The sequence below is a fragment of the Microtus oregoni genome, unplaced genomic scaffold, assembly GCF_018167655.1.
Source record: "Microtus oregoni isolate MIOR12 unplaced genomic scaffold, Mior012 000032F_ref0000030, whole genome shotgun sequence".
Taxonomy (NCBI): domain Eukaryota; kingdom Metazoa; phylum Chordata; class Mammalia; order Rodentia; family Cricetidae; genus Microtus; species Microtus oregoni.
This window is the reverse complement of record NW_024543091.1, coordinates 21,070,252-21,090,256: the sequence shown is the minus strand read 5'-3', so window position 1 is coordinate 21,090,256 and position 20,005 is coordinate 21,070,252. Positions and strand designations below refer to the sequence as shown.

Genomic DNA, 20,005 nt, shown 5'->3' with positions numbered 1-20,005 from the left:
ACTGCCATATAATATTTGGTAGAGAATATGAACTTGTTGGCCCTATACACACTTACAGAGAATGTGTGTAGAGGTACGTGGGAGGTAGACTCCAGCCCTGTCACAATAGTGCTTGTTCTGTTGCACAGCTGGGTAGGAGTCTATATAAAAAAAAATAAAAAAAAATAAAAAAAAAATATATATATATATACACACACTCTCCTGCAAACTTGAAGTAGGTTCATGTAATACCTGATAATCCCCAGATTTTTTTTAATTTTTTAAAAAGATTTATCCATTCATTCTCATTTATTATACAGTGTTTTGTCTATCTGTATGCTTGCTGGCCAGAAGAGGGCACCAGATCTCATTACAGATGGCTGTGAGCCACCATGTGGTTGCTAGGAATTGAACTCAGGACCTCTGGAAGAGCAGTCAGTGCTCTTAACCTCTGAGCCATCTCTCCAGCCCCAGATTTTTATTTTTTGAGACAGGGTCAGTCTGGCCTCAAACTTGCTATGTAACTGATGATGACCTTGAACTTCAGAGTTTTCTACCTCTGTCTCCTGAATGCCAGAATTACAGGCATGTGCCTCCATACCTAGTTTTATGTGGTACTTGGAGTCAAACCCAGGACTTTGAAACTGCTACACTAGTTTTCTACTAGCTGAGCAAAGGCCCATACATGTTATTTAATATTTTCTTTGAGGTTGTTTTATTTTATTTTTTGGTTTTATTTCTCTGAAACAGGGTTTCACTATGAAGCCCATGGTAGCCTCTTTCTCTAGAGTGCCAGGGTTACAGAGTACTACCCTGTGTTTCAGACATGTTTTAGATAAGTGTAAGGGTAGAGAGGGTAATGTTCCTTTTGTGCCTGATTTGTTTGAAATTATGTGGTTTTTGATACAGGTAAAAATGTTGATTATAGGGGCTGGAGAGATGGCTCAGTGGTTAAGAGCACTAACTGCTCTTCCAGAGGTCTTGAGTTCAATTCCCAGCAACCACATGATGGCTCACAGCCATCTGTAATGAGATCTGGTGCCCTCTTCTGGCCTGCAGGGATACACGCAGATACAACAATGTTTACATAATAAATAAATATCAAAAAACTGTTTAAAAAATGTTGATTATGAGCCGGGCGGTGGTGGCGCACACCTTTAATCCCAGCACTCGAGAGGCAGAGGCAGGTGGATCTCTGTGAGTTCGAGGTCAGCCTGGTCTACAATAGCTAGTTCCAGGACAGGCACCAAAAACTTCAGAGAAACCCTGTCTCAAAAATCCAAAAAAAAAAAAAAAAAGTTGATTATAAAGTGAGAATAACCTCTTTCTTAGATTGCCTAAGGTCACACTACTTGTAGGCCAAGTAGCAATTCATAGGGGGGAGAAATTATCAAGTATAAGACTTTATCATGACGTAGAGTCATGGGTAATTTTCCGTAGTGACTCTTACTAGGAATTCTTTCGTGTTAGTAGAATTGAAGAGATAGGTAGATAAGTATGCTAGGGTAACCTTGAATTCCCTCTGTAGCTTGCTGCACACCTCTAATCCTCCTGCCTGAGACACTTAAATGCTAACATTAGCCAAGACATCTTAAATGACACTTTGTCTAGTTCCTTAATTGTTCATTAAGAATCAGTTATTCAGAGGCTGGAGAGATGACTCAGTAGTTAAGAGCACTGACTGTTCTTCCAGAGGACCCCAGTTCAAGTCTCAGCACCACATAAGCAGCTCAGAGCTGCCTGGAACTCTAGTTCCAGGGATCTGACATAGGCAAACACCCCTTCTCCCCCAAAAAAGAATCAGTGATTCAGGGCTGGGGATATGGTTCAGTTATGGTGCTTTCCTAGAACACACACAGCCTTTGATTTACTCCCCAGTGCTGCAAAAATGAATGAATGAATGAATGAATGAATAAAATTTTCAGGTGATTGCTTTCATGTGTATCCATTGTACTCATAGAATAAGCTACTTACCAGTATTAACAGTTAAGTATGCTAGAAAATACATGCACATGTCAGGCAGTGGTGGCATGCACCTTTAATCCCAGCTCTTGGAGGCGAAGCAGAAGCAGAGGAATCTGAGTTCAAGGCCAGCCTGGTCTACAGAGTGAGTTCCAGAATGGTCAGGACTGTTACACAGAGAGACCCTATCATGAAGAAACAAAACAAAAAGGGAAGGAAGGAGGGAGAGAGGGAGGGAGAGAAAGAAAGAAAGAAAGAAAAAGAAAGAAGGAAAAGGAAAAGAAAATATGTCCACAGGAATCAGCAGAACTGAGGAGGTAAGCAGGCTGTGGTTCACAGTCACTTAACCTTCTCAGCCTTTTTTTATACTCTGGGCATCCCCCATCTTCTATTTTTAAATTTTCGAATCTACAAAAAAGTTGGGACTGTCCTTAGACTCCATTAAGAAGAAATTGTTAAGATTCTGCCATATTTACTTTAATTTTGTGTGCTTGCATGTGTATGTGCCTGTGTGTATGTGTGTTTGCTTTCCAGACTGTGTAAAAGTTAAAGCAGTGCATCTTAGTCCTGCATACTTCCACCTACATCTCCTAAGAACAAATACATTCTTTCATATAAGCAGTAAGTCCATTGCCTTCTTCCAAGAAAATTAATACTTTCATAAACAATATCTAACAGCCCAAATTCCATTTGTCCTTAAATTTTTATAGTGTAAAGAATCTAACAAAGATTCCTGCATTCCGTTAGTTGTTTTGCCTCTTCTGTCTCTTTCAGTCCTTTAATCTCTCTCTGCTTTGTTTGTTTATTTTGGTTTGTTTTAAGACCGGCTTACCTTGTAGTCTATGCTAACCCACACCTCACTGTATAGCTGAGTCTAGCCTCTAGCTCATGGTGGTCCTTTGTTTCTGCCTCCCGAGGTGTGGAATTTGAGGTGTTTACCACCATGCCTAATTCTTTAGTCTCTTTTAAACCCACATCTTTTTCCCCCCTCCGTGAATAAGTGTGCCTCAAGTGCCTGGTGCCCTGTGAGGTCAGAAGAGGGCAACAGATCCCTTGAAACTGGAGTTATAGGTAATTGTGAGCCGTAGTGTAGGCATAGGAACTAAACCCAGGTCCTTAATAGTTAACAACAACAGATGCTTCAGTTGAGTCATCTACCACTTTAGTCCTCTTTGATCAGTGTCAGTATTAAACCAGTGGGGTTTTTTTTTAAAGTTTTTATAACATGGTCCTTTTTGAAGAGTCCAAGTCAGCTGTCTTATACAATATTTCATGTCCTGGATTTGTCTAATTTTTGAAATTGTGATTACATTCAGAAGAAATCTATTTGCAGAGAGATGAAAACACTGTGTTGTATAATAGCACAATGTTAGACTAATGTGTCCACTAATCACAGATACTAAATTTGGTCACTAGCAGAAATTTGAGTCTTCCTCAGGTAAGTCCAAATTTAATGTTGTAGGGTTCTTTTATTCTTTTTATCCATATATCATTATTGTAATTTTCTCACTCATGTCTTATTAACAAGAAAAAGGCCAGGCATGATATTCTATACCTCTCATAATCCTACCTCTGTGAAGGCTGAGGCAGGAGTAGTCCTGTGAATTTATATAATGCCATGAGTTTATATAGTATATGCTATATAGTGGCTGCCAGAGTAGGCCTATAGCACCTTGTGTCCCTCATGCAAAGAAAAAAGAAAAGAAGGGAAAAAAAGCCCAGTAATTTTTTTTCTTGTAGAAATAATGGTGGTTATACATTACAAGTAGGTAGAAGGTAGCATTCACTCTGCCTGCCCCAAAGATAGTAAACATTTCCTCCTGCTTTCCTTTTTATGATTTAGGAAATTTTGGCAAATTAACTGCTAGTAAGTACCCCATAGTTTAGGAAAATAAGAGTATCAGTAAGATGAATCGTTTTTTATTTTGCTTTGTTTTATTTTGTTTTGTCTTTTGAGACATGGTTTCTCTGTGTAGCCGTGGCCATCCTGGAACTCATTCTGGAGACCAGGTTGACCTCGAATTCCCAGAGATCTGCCTTCCTCTGTCACCCAGGTACTGGGATTAAAAGCATGTGCCAACACTCCCAGCTTAGATGAATATTTTTTGAGCCATTACTATGTTTCATGGCTCTGGACCAAACACTTACTGTGGCATATCTGCATGGTGACCCCATCAGGATAAACAATACCGTTTCCCCATTTTACAGAGTAGGAAACTGGGGTACAGAAAGAGTGATTTAAGATTTATTGGTTTATTTTATGTGCATTGGTGTTTTGCCTGTATGTATATCTGTGTGAGGGTGTCAGATTCCCTGGAACTGGAGTGACAGACAACAGCTGTGAGCTGCCATGTGGGTTCTGGGAATTGAACCTTGGTCCTCTGGAAAAACAACCAGTGCTCTTAACTGCTGAGCCAACTCTCCAGTTCCTGCTGCCTAATTTTAGAATGCAGTTCTTACTATTTCCTATTTCCTCTCTCTCTATATATATATCTAGATATACAAGATATCTCCTATCCATTCCTTATGTGATCCTCACATCAGTCTGTAAGAACAGTCTCAAATAGATGAAGTTATTACCCAATAGCATAAGCTATCTGAACCATTTATCCTATTTTGTGGTTCTCTCCCATGTTTCAGCCAAGATCTTTAACAGCAGAGTGGTTTGTGCAAGGTCCCTTTTCCCACTCCCCAGCACCCACATAAACAGGAATCATATGCTGAAAATGAAACCAGGTTCCAGAAGCAACTGCACAAGCAAGAGAAGCCTGATCGGGTCCACATGAACCAGATGACAGGAATGAGAGCCATCACTTACAGTTCGGGGACCATCAGTGAGAAGTGGGATGACAGTGAACCTGAAATAAAAGCCATTGAAATAAGACTGGTTTTCTAAGGAAATTTTTCCTTACCATCTTCCTTCTCAACAGAGAGGAATGTAGCAGTCTTTTTGATTGAATAACTTCAAACCAGTGACCAAAGCCATGAAGAAATTTCTGAAGGAAAGTGTGATTATTTATGGTTTATTTTTGAGAATTTATTTTTAAGTGATCATCACCTAAAGTACATAATTATGTAGTACAATAAACTGAGAGTAGTAGTCCACTATGGTCAGGGGAGCAAATGAGTCAGTTAGCCTTTAGAAGTCAACTGTACAGGATTTGGGAGGGGGTTGCTGTTGTTGTTTGCTTGTTTGTTTTTCAAGATAGCCCTAGCTGTCCTGGAACTCACTCTATAGACCATGCCTGCCCCAAACTCATAAAGATTGGCATGGTTGTACTCCTGCCTCCCAAGTGCTGAGATTAAAGGCATGTGCCACCACTGCCTGACTCCATTATTTTTTTCAATACAGAACTATATACATTTTTGGAAAATGAAAGAATCTGTGGACAGACACAAGTAAAAGCCATAAAAGCCCACAGACCCTAACTTAACCCTTGGTTAAGTCATTTTGTAGTGTTCCCATCCATTAAAAGAGAATAATTGGGGTTGGGGTCAGCAAACTGGCGTAATAGGTAAATGCACTTGATACCAAACCTGATAACCTAAGTTCAGTAGCCAGTAAACACATAATAGAAGGAGAGAGCCACTAGGAGGTTATCCTCTAGCCTCCACATACACACTGTGGCACTTGGGACTGCCCCTTTAACACATACAAACACGTAAGTATAATTTGTTTCATTTTGTTTTAAGTAATTGAGCCAGGAAGATAAGTCAGTTGGAAAAGTACTTAGTGCCAGCATGGGCACCTGAGTTGGAACACTAGAATTCATTGTTTGTTTGTTGGGTGTTTTGTTTATTTGTTTCAAGTCAAGGTTTTCCTGTGTAGCCTTGGCTGTCCTGGAATTTGCTCTGTAGACCAGACTGGCCTCGAACTTAGAGATCTACCTGCCTCTGCCTCCCTAGTGCTGGGATTAAAGTTGTGTGCCACCACCTCCCAGCTTGTTTGTTGGTTTTTGTTTTTGTTTTGTATTTTTCAAGGCAGCTAGTGGTAGCCTGTCTCTGGTAATCCCAGCCCTCGAGAAGTGGAGGTTTGGGAATCTCTGGGTTTCACTGGCCAGCCAGTCTAACCTAATCAGCAAGCTGCTTGTCTCAGTGAGAGACCCTTTCCCAAAGTAAAGTGGGAAATTCCCGAAGAACGACACCAATGTTCAGCCTTTGGCCTGCATGGGTGTATGTATACACATGTACCCTCACACACACGTGCACACATGAATACACACAAATACTTGTGACATATTAAGTAAGGAAATTGTGAGGATTGTATTCATGTACACACATACAGTATAATAGAGTGCTAAGCACAAAGGCACTCAATATGAAACTAATTATCATTTTGTATGATCATATTGTTAAGTGTTCTGACATGATATAGGTCTAAGAACCCTTCCTAAATCAGGAGTGTTCCCTTAACCCAAGTAAGCATACATTCCTCACTCACTCTGCCTGGCTAATACCTATGTGTGAGAACTATCTCTCTTAATCTACTCTGGTGGAGGCAGGAACTTCATACAACCATGGTACTTATCTCAGACTGTCTCTGTTTCAGGTGGTTAGCTCAACCAATGGAGAGCTGAATGTTGATGACCCCACTGGAGCTCACTCAAATGCACCAATCACAGCTCATGCCGAGGTGGAGGTAGTGGAGGAGGCTAAGTACGTTCATCTTCCAAAGGGTTTGTCTCATAATGGGTTGGGAACTTTATTCTATCTCCTATGTGCTGCTCATCACAGACTGGATTCTTCATGCTTGTGTCCATACCCACAGCTTTCTTCTTCCGAGGTGGTTTTTGTTGTGTTTTTTGTTTTTGCATGGTGCATTAAGGCTGCTGCCACCCTTGGCACTGATTTCTGGGCAGATAGTTATATTTTTCTAGGCTGCATTGGGCAAAAGACATCGTGAACTAAAAACCTGATGTGGTGAAAGCTACCATAGATAGTGGCCATGATCTTCTTGGAGACTTAGAGCTTCTTGCTCCCTATGGGTAACAGACCAAGAGTGTTAAACCATGAGCCCTGGAGTATAGCATCACATTTCTGTTGTTGCCTCACCACTCCAGACGGGTGGTCCTGAATAACAGGGTTTGGGATACATTTTGCTGTACAGTTGGGCTCAGAAAAACTAAGTAATTTTCAGGCAAGACAATTGTGTTTGTAAATATAAAAATCTTGGCATAGCAATGTGACCCTAATCCCAAGAAAGCAAGGCAGTTCCTCACTTCTTCTTCTGCTTCTTCTGCATGTTTATGTCTTGCTGTGCTCTCCCACTAGCCCATTGGTGCTTTCTGCATGGTCTGTGTTTAAACTCTGAGATTTTGGGGCTGGAAGGCGATGCTGATGCTGCTGTACAAATAGCACTTCTACCAATTCTTTTCCTTTCCCCCTATCCCAAACTCAGATCCAGGTTTAAACTTCAAGAAGACATCAGGTAGGGAAAGCTAGAGAAACATGAGTCACTAACTATAGCTAGCCCTGACAGGGATGACCTTTCTTTTAAGCTCTTTGAGAACATTCACTATCCCATTAATGTGTTCTCTCGGGCAAACAACATATTTTTAGTCCAAGCCAAGACATGATTACACCTCTGGGCATCATCAGTCAGGGTCACCAAGCTGAACTTCAGTCTTTTTCCATATGTACTTGGCATGGTTGTACTCCTGCCCATCTATTTGGTAAGCTCACTTGGCCTTTAGGAAGTCTTTCCTACTTAACAGATAGAAAAGTTAATGAGCACAACTTTAGCTCTATCTTGTTGATACCTATAGACAAGGGGTGCAGTGGGGAGGTGGTGCCAGGAGGAGACAGTTTTAGGAATTACACTTCTCCTCAAGAGCTTGGGAGATTTTAATTATATGCTTATTTTTTTCATTCTCAGTAAATTATATGATAGTCCCACTTTCTGAACTCTCACTTTGGAATCTCCTAGAATATGTTAGAAAATACAGATGCTTCTGCATGGACCCAGAAATTTGAGGTTAATTTATTAGTATCTGGCCTGATAATATTATTATTATATAATATAATATTTTAAAAATATTTAAAAGTTCGGGGAATTCTAACATGCAGCCAAAACTGAGAACTACCACACTCTGCATGCTCTGATCTTGAAAGAGGGCTTTACCTTTTCCCACCCCACCCCAACTTACTCCCCATTTCACATTTGTACCTATTCTTTTTAGAAATTCAGATATGGATCTAATACTGTATTTTGAGCACCATCTTCGTAGGAACTTTAGTCTTAGGCCCTAAACAGATTTATATTTTGGACCTATTCATTTCATTCTGGTAAATGTATACACTGTGTGTGAGTGTGGTGTTTGTGTTCAATGTAAAAGATTTCTTTCATACAAAAAGAGTTCAGTCAGTGTGTTCTGTCTGTCATATTCTAAATGCTAGAATATAAAGAGAGGTTAAAGTCTTCCCATTTAGCAGAAAGGACCATTATACCTCTTGCCTCCAGCTCCAGGTTTAGGCCTTCTGAAAAGTGTAGAAACTAAAAGAGAGCAGTTGTCTTGACCAAATGTCACTCAATTCCTTGCTTGAGCATTTTGTATACTGGTTCTGGTAGTGATTTCATGAGCTACCAATCTGTCTTGCCTAGGTAACTATCGGCTCAGCCTTGTGCATATGGTGTATGTATGTATGTATGTATATATATATATATATATATATATATATATATATATGTGTGTGTGTGTGTGTGTGTGTGTGTGTGTGTGTGTGTAAGGACACAGTAGTCATATATCCAATAGATCACTTACATGGAAAAGTCAAAGCTAGAGAGATGAAGTATCCCAAACAATCCCTCATTACACACAGCTATGATGCCATTTGTTCATGTAGCTTGTCAATGGGATGAGGAGGGCTGTTGCTTATATTGTAGTTACCTCAAGTACAGGGAAAGTCTGAAATCTTTACCTCCAAGCTTTTGGTTTTAGGTTCCCTTTCACATCTTGTTAAAACAAAAAAATTACAACAAAATCACAGGATGATGGTTTTGATCAGTGTAAAAAAGTGGACACTTGATTTCCCTTTTCTTCTAAGTACAAGACACTTTTGTTAAAGTGTGGTTGGAGAATGGTGAGGGCAGATGGCTTTTAGGTCAAATTTTGTGATAGTAAAAGTATAAGAATTTTTATTATCTATACTTTGGTGGTATCTTGATGATTGTGGACTCAGTTTCACCTGAGAATTAGTATGTTCAGAATTTAGGTCCTTCTTTAGTATAGTAGTTATTTCCAAACAGTGAACTCCCTCTGTTTCATCTTCTAATATGATAGAGTATCTCTTAAACTTTTCCTGTCTCTAAGAAGAGCTGAGTGCTAGCTGCTGCTTTTTGAATTGGCATATGGAAGTTAGCTAAGCATTGTCCAAGACCTTGTGTGGGAACCAGATGATGGTTCAGCCTTGATACTTGGGTTCTTACAGGCCAGGTCACTTGCTCCTTCCCCTACTGCCTTCCTGGAAGTTGCCCTGGAAAGCCTACCCTGAGGCTTCCATCAGCTCTTTCTGTTTTGCATCCTCTGAGATGCAGCTCCCACTCCTGTCAGGCTTCCTCCTCCTGTTAAATGTGAACATCGATCAAATGGGCTGCTCAGCCTCCCTCAGCAGGAGGAAACTAAACACAGACACATACTGCATGTTTGCATGTTCACAGGGAGTCTTTTCCATCTCATCCGTGGACTAATATCTCTCTCTCTCTCTCTCTCTCTCTCTCTCTCCTCTCTCTCTCTCTCTCTTCCTTTCTATGTTTTTCTCTTTATATATTCTGTAGCTGCCTGAAAATGCTCAACCTGTGGTGAGTCCCTCTCTCCAGTCCACATGCAAGGGGAGTGGACCTGACTATTCTGGGATTGGCAAAGCATTAGAAATACTGAATGAATTCCTTATGTCTTAGCCACCCAGACTGGGGAAATTAGGTCTACAAGGCGGGTGGGGCAGGCCTGTACCCCAAAATCAATCTTTTCCTTCTTTTCTTTCAATCCCACCTCATTTATCGCTGCACCCTTCTATCAGAAATGATCTCACAATATCCAAACTTACCTATTTTTTTAAGATGAGTAAACTTCTTCTTCTAATTTTTTTCTCCCAAGTTATGAATAGTACTGTCAGAAAGAGAGGGCCCAAGATTAGAAAGATAAGGTTTTAGATGTTTCAATAACCACAAAACAGTATTATCACCAGATAATCAGTCTCACCTTTGGCAACTTGGTTTGTAATAGGAATCGTCTGTTTGGAGGAAATCCGTAAGTGCCTTGTTGATTTCATTAGTTTTTCATCTATAGCAAGAGTCTCTAAAAAAGGAGAACTCCCTGAAGGAAAGATCAACACTTTGGTGTTGACTGGACGTTGCTGGGTTTTTTGTTTGTTTGTTCCCCTTATTCTTTGATGAAAGAATAGTAGGCTAAGTAAGGGTTGACTTGGTTGACAGGGATATGGGAGCCTGTCTTTTCTTCCAGAAAAGGCTTCTTTAATACAGATGTGGACATAGGGGAATGTGGAAGGAAAATCCCTGAAAGATTCATGTTGGTGGCAGTTTGTAACCCTCCCACACTGTACACATTAGGTTATATTCTATGCTATGATAATAGCCTGCTGGATTCTGATTACTTCGTTTTGAAAAATTCTCTTCAGTAATTGGATTGGGCCTTGATTTCTGATTATCTAAGCCAAATTGTCCGAGGCGGGGGCTTGCCTAGGAATAGATATGTTTTGAAGATAACAGTGGGTTTTATGGCAATAGAATAGGGTTTCAAAGAGGACATTTGGTCTATTCATGTGTCTGTGTAATCTAATGTTGTCATGGTTTCTTTTTTTCCTGTGAGGTGTCAGTCACATGATCCCAATTGCAACTACTTTAGGTCTTACTATACTCACTCAACCTTGTGCATAGAACTCAGGGACCTGGGCCGGGAGGAACAGGGCAAGTGAAGGGAAGGAAGCACGCACATGTGAAAGGACAAGGACAGAACAAGGACGGCTACAGATTTCTCACGCTATTCCCAATAGGCTGAGAGGGGAGGCATCACTGTGAATTCTCAAGGAAGACCTTTAGACACAGCAGGACTTGGGCCAGTTTAGTGCAGAGGAGGAGAAAAGAGTGTGGTAAAGAAGAGAAACAGGAGAGTGCCAAGATCACATGGTACAGGATGATAGGAAGGAGTGATGGGTCAGGTAGGGAGAATCCTGGATCAGCTTGGGCTCTAACTTGTAAAGGATTTCTGGTCACTTAAAGGAGCAACTGAAAAGGAACCTAAGACACAAAGGGAGTACTCTGTTCTGAGAGGAACATATCTGTATAGAGTTAGTCGGTGGACTTGGCCTCAAGTCCAGATCCTTTTGCTGGTGGTCACCATAGAAATCAAAGCCTTTAAGAACAGATTGTAAGGCCTCCTTCTTTGTTGGTGGAATTAAAAGCGTCTACTCCTGCTGAAGCCATATAGGGCTCTAAATGCAAAATATGGCTGCTGTTCCTCTGAATGGCAGCTGCTACTCATGTGTCTAGTGATTCAGCAGGAGCACATGCTAGTTCCTATGAACTGTCCAAGAGAATCCACTGGGCATTCAGGAATGGGCCCAGTGTTTCAGGTTTGGTTTTGGTTTTTGGTTTTGTTTTTTGTTTTTGAGTGCTTTTCTTTGAAAACAAAAATCATCATCTTAGGGTCCTCCATACAGAAAGTAAGAATAGAGGTTAATTTTAGAGTTAGTAGAACCACTTAAAATCATAGTTGAAAGGAAGTAGGTAAGACTGATGAGCTGGTGAGATGGCTTGGCACTGATTGCTCTTCTAGAGGTCCTGAGTTCAGTTCCCAAACCCACATGGAGTCTCACAACCATCTATATGGGATCTGATGCCCTCTTCTGGAATAAAGGTGTACATGCAGATAGAGCACTCACATAAAATAAATAAGTCTTTTTAAAAAAAAGACTTTTGAAATACTAGTTCTTCATAAGATTTGACTTGTCTACTTAAATATTAAGTTCTGGGTATTCAACCTGGCAAATGTCTGTTTCAGGGGCTGGAGAGATGGCTCGGTGGTTAAGGTACTGGCTGCCTTTCCAGAGAAGCAGTTTCATTTCCTAGCACCCACATGGAATGCACCACTATCTGTAACTCCAGTCCCAAGGATCCAATGCCATATTATGACCAGGCACCCACATGATACATAGATATACATGTAGACAAAATGCCCATATACCTAAAATGAATAAAAAATTTTAAGAACAAATGTCCATTTCTAATACATGTGTATAGATTTTTTAAAATTCTTTCCTAATGTTTCCTTTAAGGACTATTAAAGCTATCAATCACTTTTATTTAAAATAATTTATACAGTTTCCAGATGTATATAACACTTTGGTTCACATCTATTAATAGTAATTATAAATGTTATTGATACACCCAGGGCTGATCGGGACACACACACAAATATCTATGTATCTGTTTAAACAAGGCCTCTTGTAGACCAGGTTGACTTCAAACTTGATATGTAGCCAAGAATAACTCTGAACTCTTTTTTTTTTAATATTTATTTATTTATTATTTATACAGTTAGCCAGAAGAGGGTACCAGACCTCATTACAGATGGTTGTGGGCCACCATGTGGTTGCTGGAAATTGAACTCAAGACCTTTGGAAGAGCGGGCAATGCTCTTAACCGCTGAGCCATCTCTCCAGCCCCCTAACTCTGAACTCTTGACCCTTCTTTCAACCATCAAACATTGGAATTACAGACATATATTGCCATGGCCAGATTTTGAAGAAAATATTTTAAAACTCTCTTAAGAAGCCCAAAATCCCAAAGGCAGGCAGATATCAGAGTTTGAGGTCATCCTGGTCTACAAAGTGAGTTCCAAGACAGGCAAGACTATTACATAGAGAGACCCTACCTCGAAAAAGAAAAGAAAGAAACTCCTGTCTCAAAATTCCACATTTCATTCATGACTTTGAGTTCTTGGAAAGCTCACGTCATTATCTGTGTAAGGTTTGTTTCTACATTCTAAGAAACTTTCTCAGTCTAGATATGGTAGTATATACCTATAAATTCTAGAACTCTGGGAAATTGAAGCCAGAGAATTGCACATTTGAAGCCAACCTTGGCTACATAATAATGAATCACTGTCTCAAAAGAGAAAAGAAAGAAACAATAATAAAGGTTATTTTAACCCTGAAAGGGTTAGGTAAGAGACTTAAAATAGTTTTCTCAGAAAAAGTTTTCTTTTAAGGATCAAGCATCTGAGCTATACTTACAACTTTATTCTCCTCTGTCATCTGGCATCTTTGACCTATCCACTGCCTTCTGCCCACCCTCCTCATTTTCCATTTTTCATTTCTGGAAAGAGCATACCTTTTGCATCAACCTTGCCATAGCCCTCAATATGCCCTCTCCAGTGCCTACACAACAGCCATGCTTCCTAGTCTAAAACTGGACTAAGGAGGGCATCTTCAGGGCCAGGGTGCCACTCTTGTACAGGCTATTTCCCCAAGAGATGGCACTTTGAGGGCCTCAACCTCTCTACCTTAAATAAACCAGTTGCTAACCCTGTCTGGAACAGTGGCAGTCTTGGGGAATCCCTGTGACCAGAGTTTCCCAAGGATTATTAGTTCCTGGGTTTCGGGCATTGGTCCCCTTGGGGTGATTGGCACCTGTGCTGGTTTTAGGAGATAAAGATTCACCCTTTTTATGAGCTTAGAGCTTCTGCTTACTCCAGGCATCATGTTGGGGACAAGAACAAAGTAGAAAGAATCTTAGTCATTTGTTGACATCATGTGACTGCCAGGATTCTAGATTTCATACTTTGTGTGAGATTTATTTGCCTCAGTTTAGCCTCCTTGCTTACTGGCCAGTGAGTTGCATTGAGCTGCTGCTGGTATCAAGGGAGCATACACTGCAGGCTATTTTTCTGTTACCTTGAGCACCCTCCTTCTTGGTTCTAGACAAAGATGGAGTAGCTGGGTTTGATGTTAGTCTAGTAACATAGCCTTTTTCATCCTTCTTCCAGAAATGCCTGTGGCAGCCATGTCTAGAGGACAGCAATTTGATAATCAGGCGGAGTGGCTGCAAATCAAATCAGCTGTTGCCTTTAACTTTCTCATAGACACTGCCTGTTACTTCCAGTGTATGTGTGCCGTAAATGGTGGGCAGCCATGTGGGTGGGCACCAGGAGAAAACCCTATACCCTGCAGTAAGCAGAAGCAGGCAGAGATCTGCTGGGAGCCGGAGATTTCTAGACTGACTTAAATGTTCTTGTGCTCCAGGTGCTGCTGTTTCTTTAAGAGGAAAAGGAAGAAGACTGCTCAGCGACACAAGTGACCAGTGCCTCCCAGGAGTCCTCAAGTCCTGGGGACTCTGGCTCCAATTGCACCTGCAGCTCCTGCCATTTCTCATTGGAAGGGACTCCTCTGTGGGGGAGGGTGGAGATCCAAACCAAAAAGAAGAAAACAGATGCCCCCAGAAGGAGCCAGTGCAGGCAGCCAGGGCCCAGTGGGCCAGTGGCAATCCCTCTGTCTGAGCTCTGAGCAGGTCCAGAGCTGCTGCTTCTCCACTGCTTGCCCTTGGGCTATCTGGTTGACTCTCTTCCCATTGTTTACAGTGAAGGTGTCATTCACAAAAACTCAAGGACTACTATTCTCCTCCCTCCTCTTCCTTTACTCCTGGCTCTTACACCACCCTCAACCCTTTCCAGCATAAAAACTACTAAGCTAAAGGCTCTTTCAAGTAGCTGGTGGTGTGGCCTAGAAGGTAGGAGGAAGATGACAACCCTGGGCTAGAGGACTTCTCCACTTCCCAGGTGTGTCTAGTAGGATGACTTCCTTTCCCTCTGTGCCTGGGTGACTCCAGCCCAGCTGGCCACAGGATTCAGGTCCTTCCCTCTGTCCCTCCCTTCCTCCCCTGCTCCTGTGAAGTTACACTGTAGGACACAAGCTGTGAGAAATCTGCAGTCTACTGTCCCTGTGTGTTGACGTTCTTAGCTTTTTTGATAAGCAACTCCCTTGCTCCGACTGTAGCAAAACACACCTGTGGTTCTGAGCAAAGGAAAGGAAACTGACTTTATTGCACTTTTAGTTTTTGGGGGTTTTGTTTTTGTTTTATAAACAACATGGCAGATGCATATTGTGTCTGGTTATATTGGTTGGGGGGTGCTTTTTTCTGTTTCAAGGGTGATGGGCCAGCCAGCCAAGCCATTCAGAGAAAACGTGGGTCCAGAGGACATTCTTGATGGAGTGATTTGCAGCCCTTGGAAGAGAAGAAGCCAAACTTTGTGTCACCCTGAGTGAATTCTCAGGTTGGCAAGGAAACATACTTGAATTTTCATTCATCTTCTCCGCTGCAGAGAAAAGTCCCCACCAGAGCCCCTTGACCTAATCAGCCTAGAGCTTGAAAGCCCTGCTCCTGAGCACTTGGGATGAGCACCAAGCCGGACTGTGATCAACCAGGAAGGCACCTCATCTCAGAGAGGAGATACTTAACAACAAAGCAAAATTTCTGTTTCCTCCACTGCCAGGGACTTCCTACTAGATAGCCATGTGACTTTCTGTTGACTTGGGGGACAACATTAGTGACTAAACAGCCACCACTGTATTGCCAGTAGTGGACAAAAGAGGGCAGCAAATCTGCCTTCCAACTTGCCAGAGGAGCCTCAGGATGCAGCATCCTGAGGCAGGGAAAAGACATCAGTGTGTCATGTCTGCCCCAAGACTGAGTTAGAGCATCTAGACTGGTCTGCCTTAGAAATCAAGCCTGTGGTGATCTTGGAGCAGGTCCATAGCAGCGGGCTTAAAACTTGGTACATGGGGCTGCAGTAAATAGGGAAGGTAAGATTGGTTGGTGCTGGGAAATTCCAGGGGAAAATGAATCTGTAATGAAAGGTCTAAAATTCTGTCTTAGCAATTGAACAGAGACTCTTTCCAAATAATATGGCCGTATATTAGCATGTGTTCCCCAGTACACTTTGTACCTGCCACAATGGCATCTTCACTGGGCGTGCCACCGTGCCGCATCACTGGTCGCATAAATAGTGTGTGTGGGGGGTACTCTTCTCATGTTCTGTTTTCATTTTGGTGACATTTCCAATGATTATTCACGTGATCAAAGAGGTCTTATATCTGGGTATAAAGAGCTGCCCTCATAGGGCAGCGACTAGTGACTTAGTGCAGCGCAGGACTCTGCTTGTATATGTAGAAGACTGGAGGATGTCAGGACTCTTTGTGGTCATGTTTCAGAAATCGTATCAAACGGAGCAGAGTTTATGCGCCTTGTGTATTCTGTTGGACCTTGGGAACCTCTCTCTTTACTGGCTTCAGACCTGCTCAGCCTTTGTAAAGATTGCTACTCAGTCATTTATTTACAAAAAAAAAAAAAAAAAACACGTTTTTCTCCATGAAACAGAGTAGCAGGGAGAAGTCGGGTCAAACCCCTTCCTCATAAGGAATTTGAGTGTTAGGATTTGCTTCCTTCTTATTATGTAGTAGTTAAAGCTCATCACTAAAATTTACATAGTCCCTCGTTTGGCATGTGGACAACTCTGACTTCCCCTACAGAAACTTAAAAATCCTCGTACCAGGAAATGGTGGCAAGGCCTAGAGCATCCTGGCACTCTCTGTCCCACTAAGTGCCTCCCCAACCCTGCCTCCACAGTAAAGCAAAAGGCAGTGATGAGTTTGGCTGCAGGGTAGAATGCCCTGTAGCTGGGCCTAAGACTTCTTTTTTGTCTTAACATATTTTTATAGGCTAGCTCTTGAGAGGTTGGACCTGAGTGGTTTGTGGGAGTGGGGAAGGGTCCTCCCTAGTGCACTGTTGGCACCCTCCAGCCCCACAAATCCCTTCCTTTCTAGATATTTGGGTTTTGTAACATAGGTCCCTTTAACTTGCAGGGCAGCGGTGATCCTTTCAAGGCCATTGACACTCCAAGGTGGTCCCAAAGCTGGGCAATTCTCTTATTATCTTCCTTAAATTTTTAATTCTGAATTCTCTAGAAAAACTGCTCATCTGTTACAACCCCACCAGCACATCAGACTCCTTACACATCCCTGTTTCTGTCAGTTGCCTGGCTGCAAGCTCAGCCAGATCCTAGGGCATAGGCGCTCCCCTCATCTTCCCTCATCAAAGTGCACTGTTCCAACTCAGTTGTGAGACTGATGCATTTACTTCCTCTTAAGACTGACTCATCTGTTCTAGAGACGGGCATTTGATGCTGTACTATTTGGACTTTCCTCCAGCTTTGCTGTCCTTGAGGCATTGCAACCTGAGCAGACTTGGGTACAAGAAGGCCAGCAGTTAAAAACAAGGTGTCTTTGCAGTGTCTAGTCATAACAAGTGGATCTTGAGAGTTCTCGCCCCAGACTGCCCACAAGGCTGCGCTGAATGTGCCAGCACCTAGTGAGCACTCATGACTGCCTTAAATAACAGTCTTCTATTGTGGGTCTGTCTAGGAGCAAACAGGGTCTGTAAAGGAATGTGTACATCAGGTGACCACGTAAGTCTCCAGTTCAAGACCCATTTCAATTGAAACGAACTATGTGAGACAGCAAGGATCCTAAGGTTCCTGAAAGTGTTAGTTTCATTTTCATTTTTAGCAAATGACAAGAACTCAGAAACAGCCCATGTCCATTAGCCAGATGGTGTCCATCTTCTGTAAAGTAACTTCCAGTTTAGTTCAGAGGAAAACTATGCTATAGTGCTTATTTAGTGTTGATATCCATTGTTGGCAACCACTTGTAATGCCAGCAATGGTAATGTTATGTTAAAGTGGTTACTAAGGATCATAGCCTTAATATTAAAAATAATGTAAAAGATAATTCATTCCCCTCCATATTGAGCAAGCATGGCTGCATTTCTCAGTAACTTCCTCAGAAGCCTAGGAAGCATTTCCTCAAAGGAACTTGTTCTCTATCTTCCAGTGCATCCCTTCCAAGCCCACATGACTCCTATGTCCCAGTCACCTCTTCCAAGTTTCATACTGAAACCAGTTTTCCATTCCTGTTTAGTTGCCCTGATAATGATTTGTCCAGTGTCAGTCATGCCAGGGCTTGAGTTTTTAAGACCAGGAGTTTGCATGGTCATACAACCAACATTGCCTTTGCCAAGCCACTGCCACCATCTGCTCCATTGCCCCAAGTGGGCAGGTTGATTCCAGAGACCCTCAGGGAGCCAGGATAATTAGGTACCCATCTGGAGTGGCCATGTGGGTAACAAGCACTTATCTCTGGGTTTCTTGGTTTTGCAGACTTCAAGGAAGTCCCATGTCGATGTTGATGGCCAGTGACTCCAGCCTTCCCCATAATGGGTTGGTAGGAATCAAATAAGAATTCCTTTGTTGGGGGAATTTGTTTTAAGGGGGTTAGTTTTTAAGTATGGAAAAGAAGAAGCCACTATGGTCCTTCTATGAGTGTGTAGTTTTGAGCAGTGTTTTCATCCCCAGTCTTGGGAGTCTCTGAGGGAGTCTTAAGGTATTTGTCCTACTCCTTTTGCAGGTAACTAAGTACAGAAGAATAGAGTTCTTATTGTATCAAAATAGTAAGTAGATCCCTGAATATAGGCAATAGTAGTTGACATAGTTTCTCAATAAAGCAACCAGGAAACCCACTCCAGTATTTACAGATCAGCTTATCAAGGGGGAAAAAAGTGAACATGTACTCCATATATCTCTAGTTCAGTTACCAAACTTGATGTTATGAAGAAGCCTCAGTTGTGTGGACAGGTTCTCTCCCCTACCTTCCTTCCCTCCTATACTCTCCCTTTGCCCCTGCCATCACAATCATTTTTCTGGTGCCATCACCACCTTTAAGGTCTCAGAGCAGAAGATTATCTTTGGTAATAAGCCAGAGTGCATTGCCATCATCCTAGCCACACACAGACAACTGCCATCCTGACTAACCCAAACCCACCTTTCAGGGTAGGTAAAGCTTTTTGGTACTCCTCTTCAGGAGCTCCAGACCAAATCCCAGGCCAGCCTGTGCACCAAAGCCTTTTAGAAGGCTTAACAATCTGTTAGGAATGTCTCAGGAAACATGAGCCATTTCTTGGGGGATATATGTATTTACAGATGGATATGTGTGCCCGTCTGTGTGTTTTACTCTCATAGACAGCACGGGCTCCTGGGAACTGTTCCTCAGTGTTCTCAGAGGCAGTGTGATCTGTGAGCAAGCTAGCTCTGGGAAGGAGCTCTGTTTATCAAGCAGAGAACAGCAGAAAAGATGAAACCAAAAATCCTATAACCCTCCAATGGAAAATAATGTTGATGCAGCAATTCCCATTGGATATACTACACTCTCTAATTTATTATTTGTCTTTTTTTTAAGTTTTACCCATTGTACTCTTTAAAAGATGTTGGGATGTTGGTTGCCATTTATTTTAAAGTTGATGTATAAATCAGCTGTGGAAATCAGTTTTAATTCATGTGTGGATATGTCTAGTTATTGTTAAATGTCTTTTTTCTACTTTTTTTTTTAAGATATGTAATGTTTCATAAACCCTGGCACTGGTCAAAAAAAAAACCGCAGCTGTGAAAAAATGAAACTTGTAGTATTTTTTAAATGAATGTCGATTTCAAGTGTATTTGAAATGTTTCCTCCAATAGAGAGATTTGGACACCGTTGGGGAAAACTCCTCTGCAGAGGAGAAAATGGGATGTGGGTCTGGATATGTTGTCTCAGAGGAGCCCGTCTCAGAGGGCACCGTGGACACCACAAATGTGATCTTTGAGTATATCTCTTCCCCAGTTTGGGGGGGAAAGTACTCAGTCTGCACCCTTTTTGTATGTAAAATAAAATGCCCTACCTTTCTTGGCTACATTTACTTCCTTGGTTTTAATCTCCCCTGGTTTATTTCTAAGAATCTGGCAAGGACTGACTGGTGAGAATCAAAATGTCTTTAAACAAAAATAATGTCTGGTACTTTGGCATTCTGCCTTTATCCCTTTAGCTGAGTATTGCATCTCCTCTGAGTCTCTTTGAAAATAAATGTCCTAGGACCAGCAAAATGCCCCAGAGGGTAAAGGTACTTACTGCACAGGTCTGGCAGCCTGAGTTTAATCCCTGAATTCCATGAAAAAAAAAAAAAAAG

At 41.8% G+C, this 20,005-nt stretch overlaps 1 protein-coding gene across 3 annotated transcripts in view; it reads left to right on the top strand.

Moving 5' to 3' along the window:
* The window catches only part of Csnk1g1 (casein kinase 1 gamma 1), a 124,662-nt gene extending 104,938 nt beyond the window's left edge, over positions 1 to 19,724 (top strand). For all 3 annotated transcript variants that reach the window (XM_041679472.1, XM_041679471.1, XM_041679473.1), the window contains 2 exons: positions 6,491 to 6,597; positions 14,200 to 19,724. In XM_041679472.1, the coding sequence (XP_041535406.1) occupies positions 6,491 to 6,597; positions 14,200 to 14,254 (162 nt within the window). In that variant the 3' untranslated portion in view covers positions 14,255 to 19,724. The remainder of the gene's footprint in view (positions 1 to 6,490; positions 6,598 to 14,199) is intronic.
* The last annotated feature ends 281 nt before the right edge of the window (positions 19,725 to 20,005 follow it).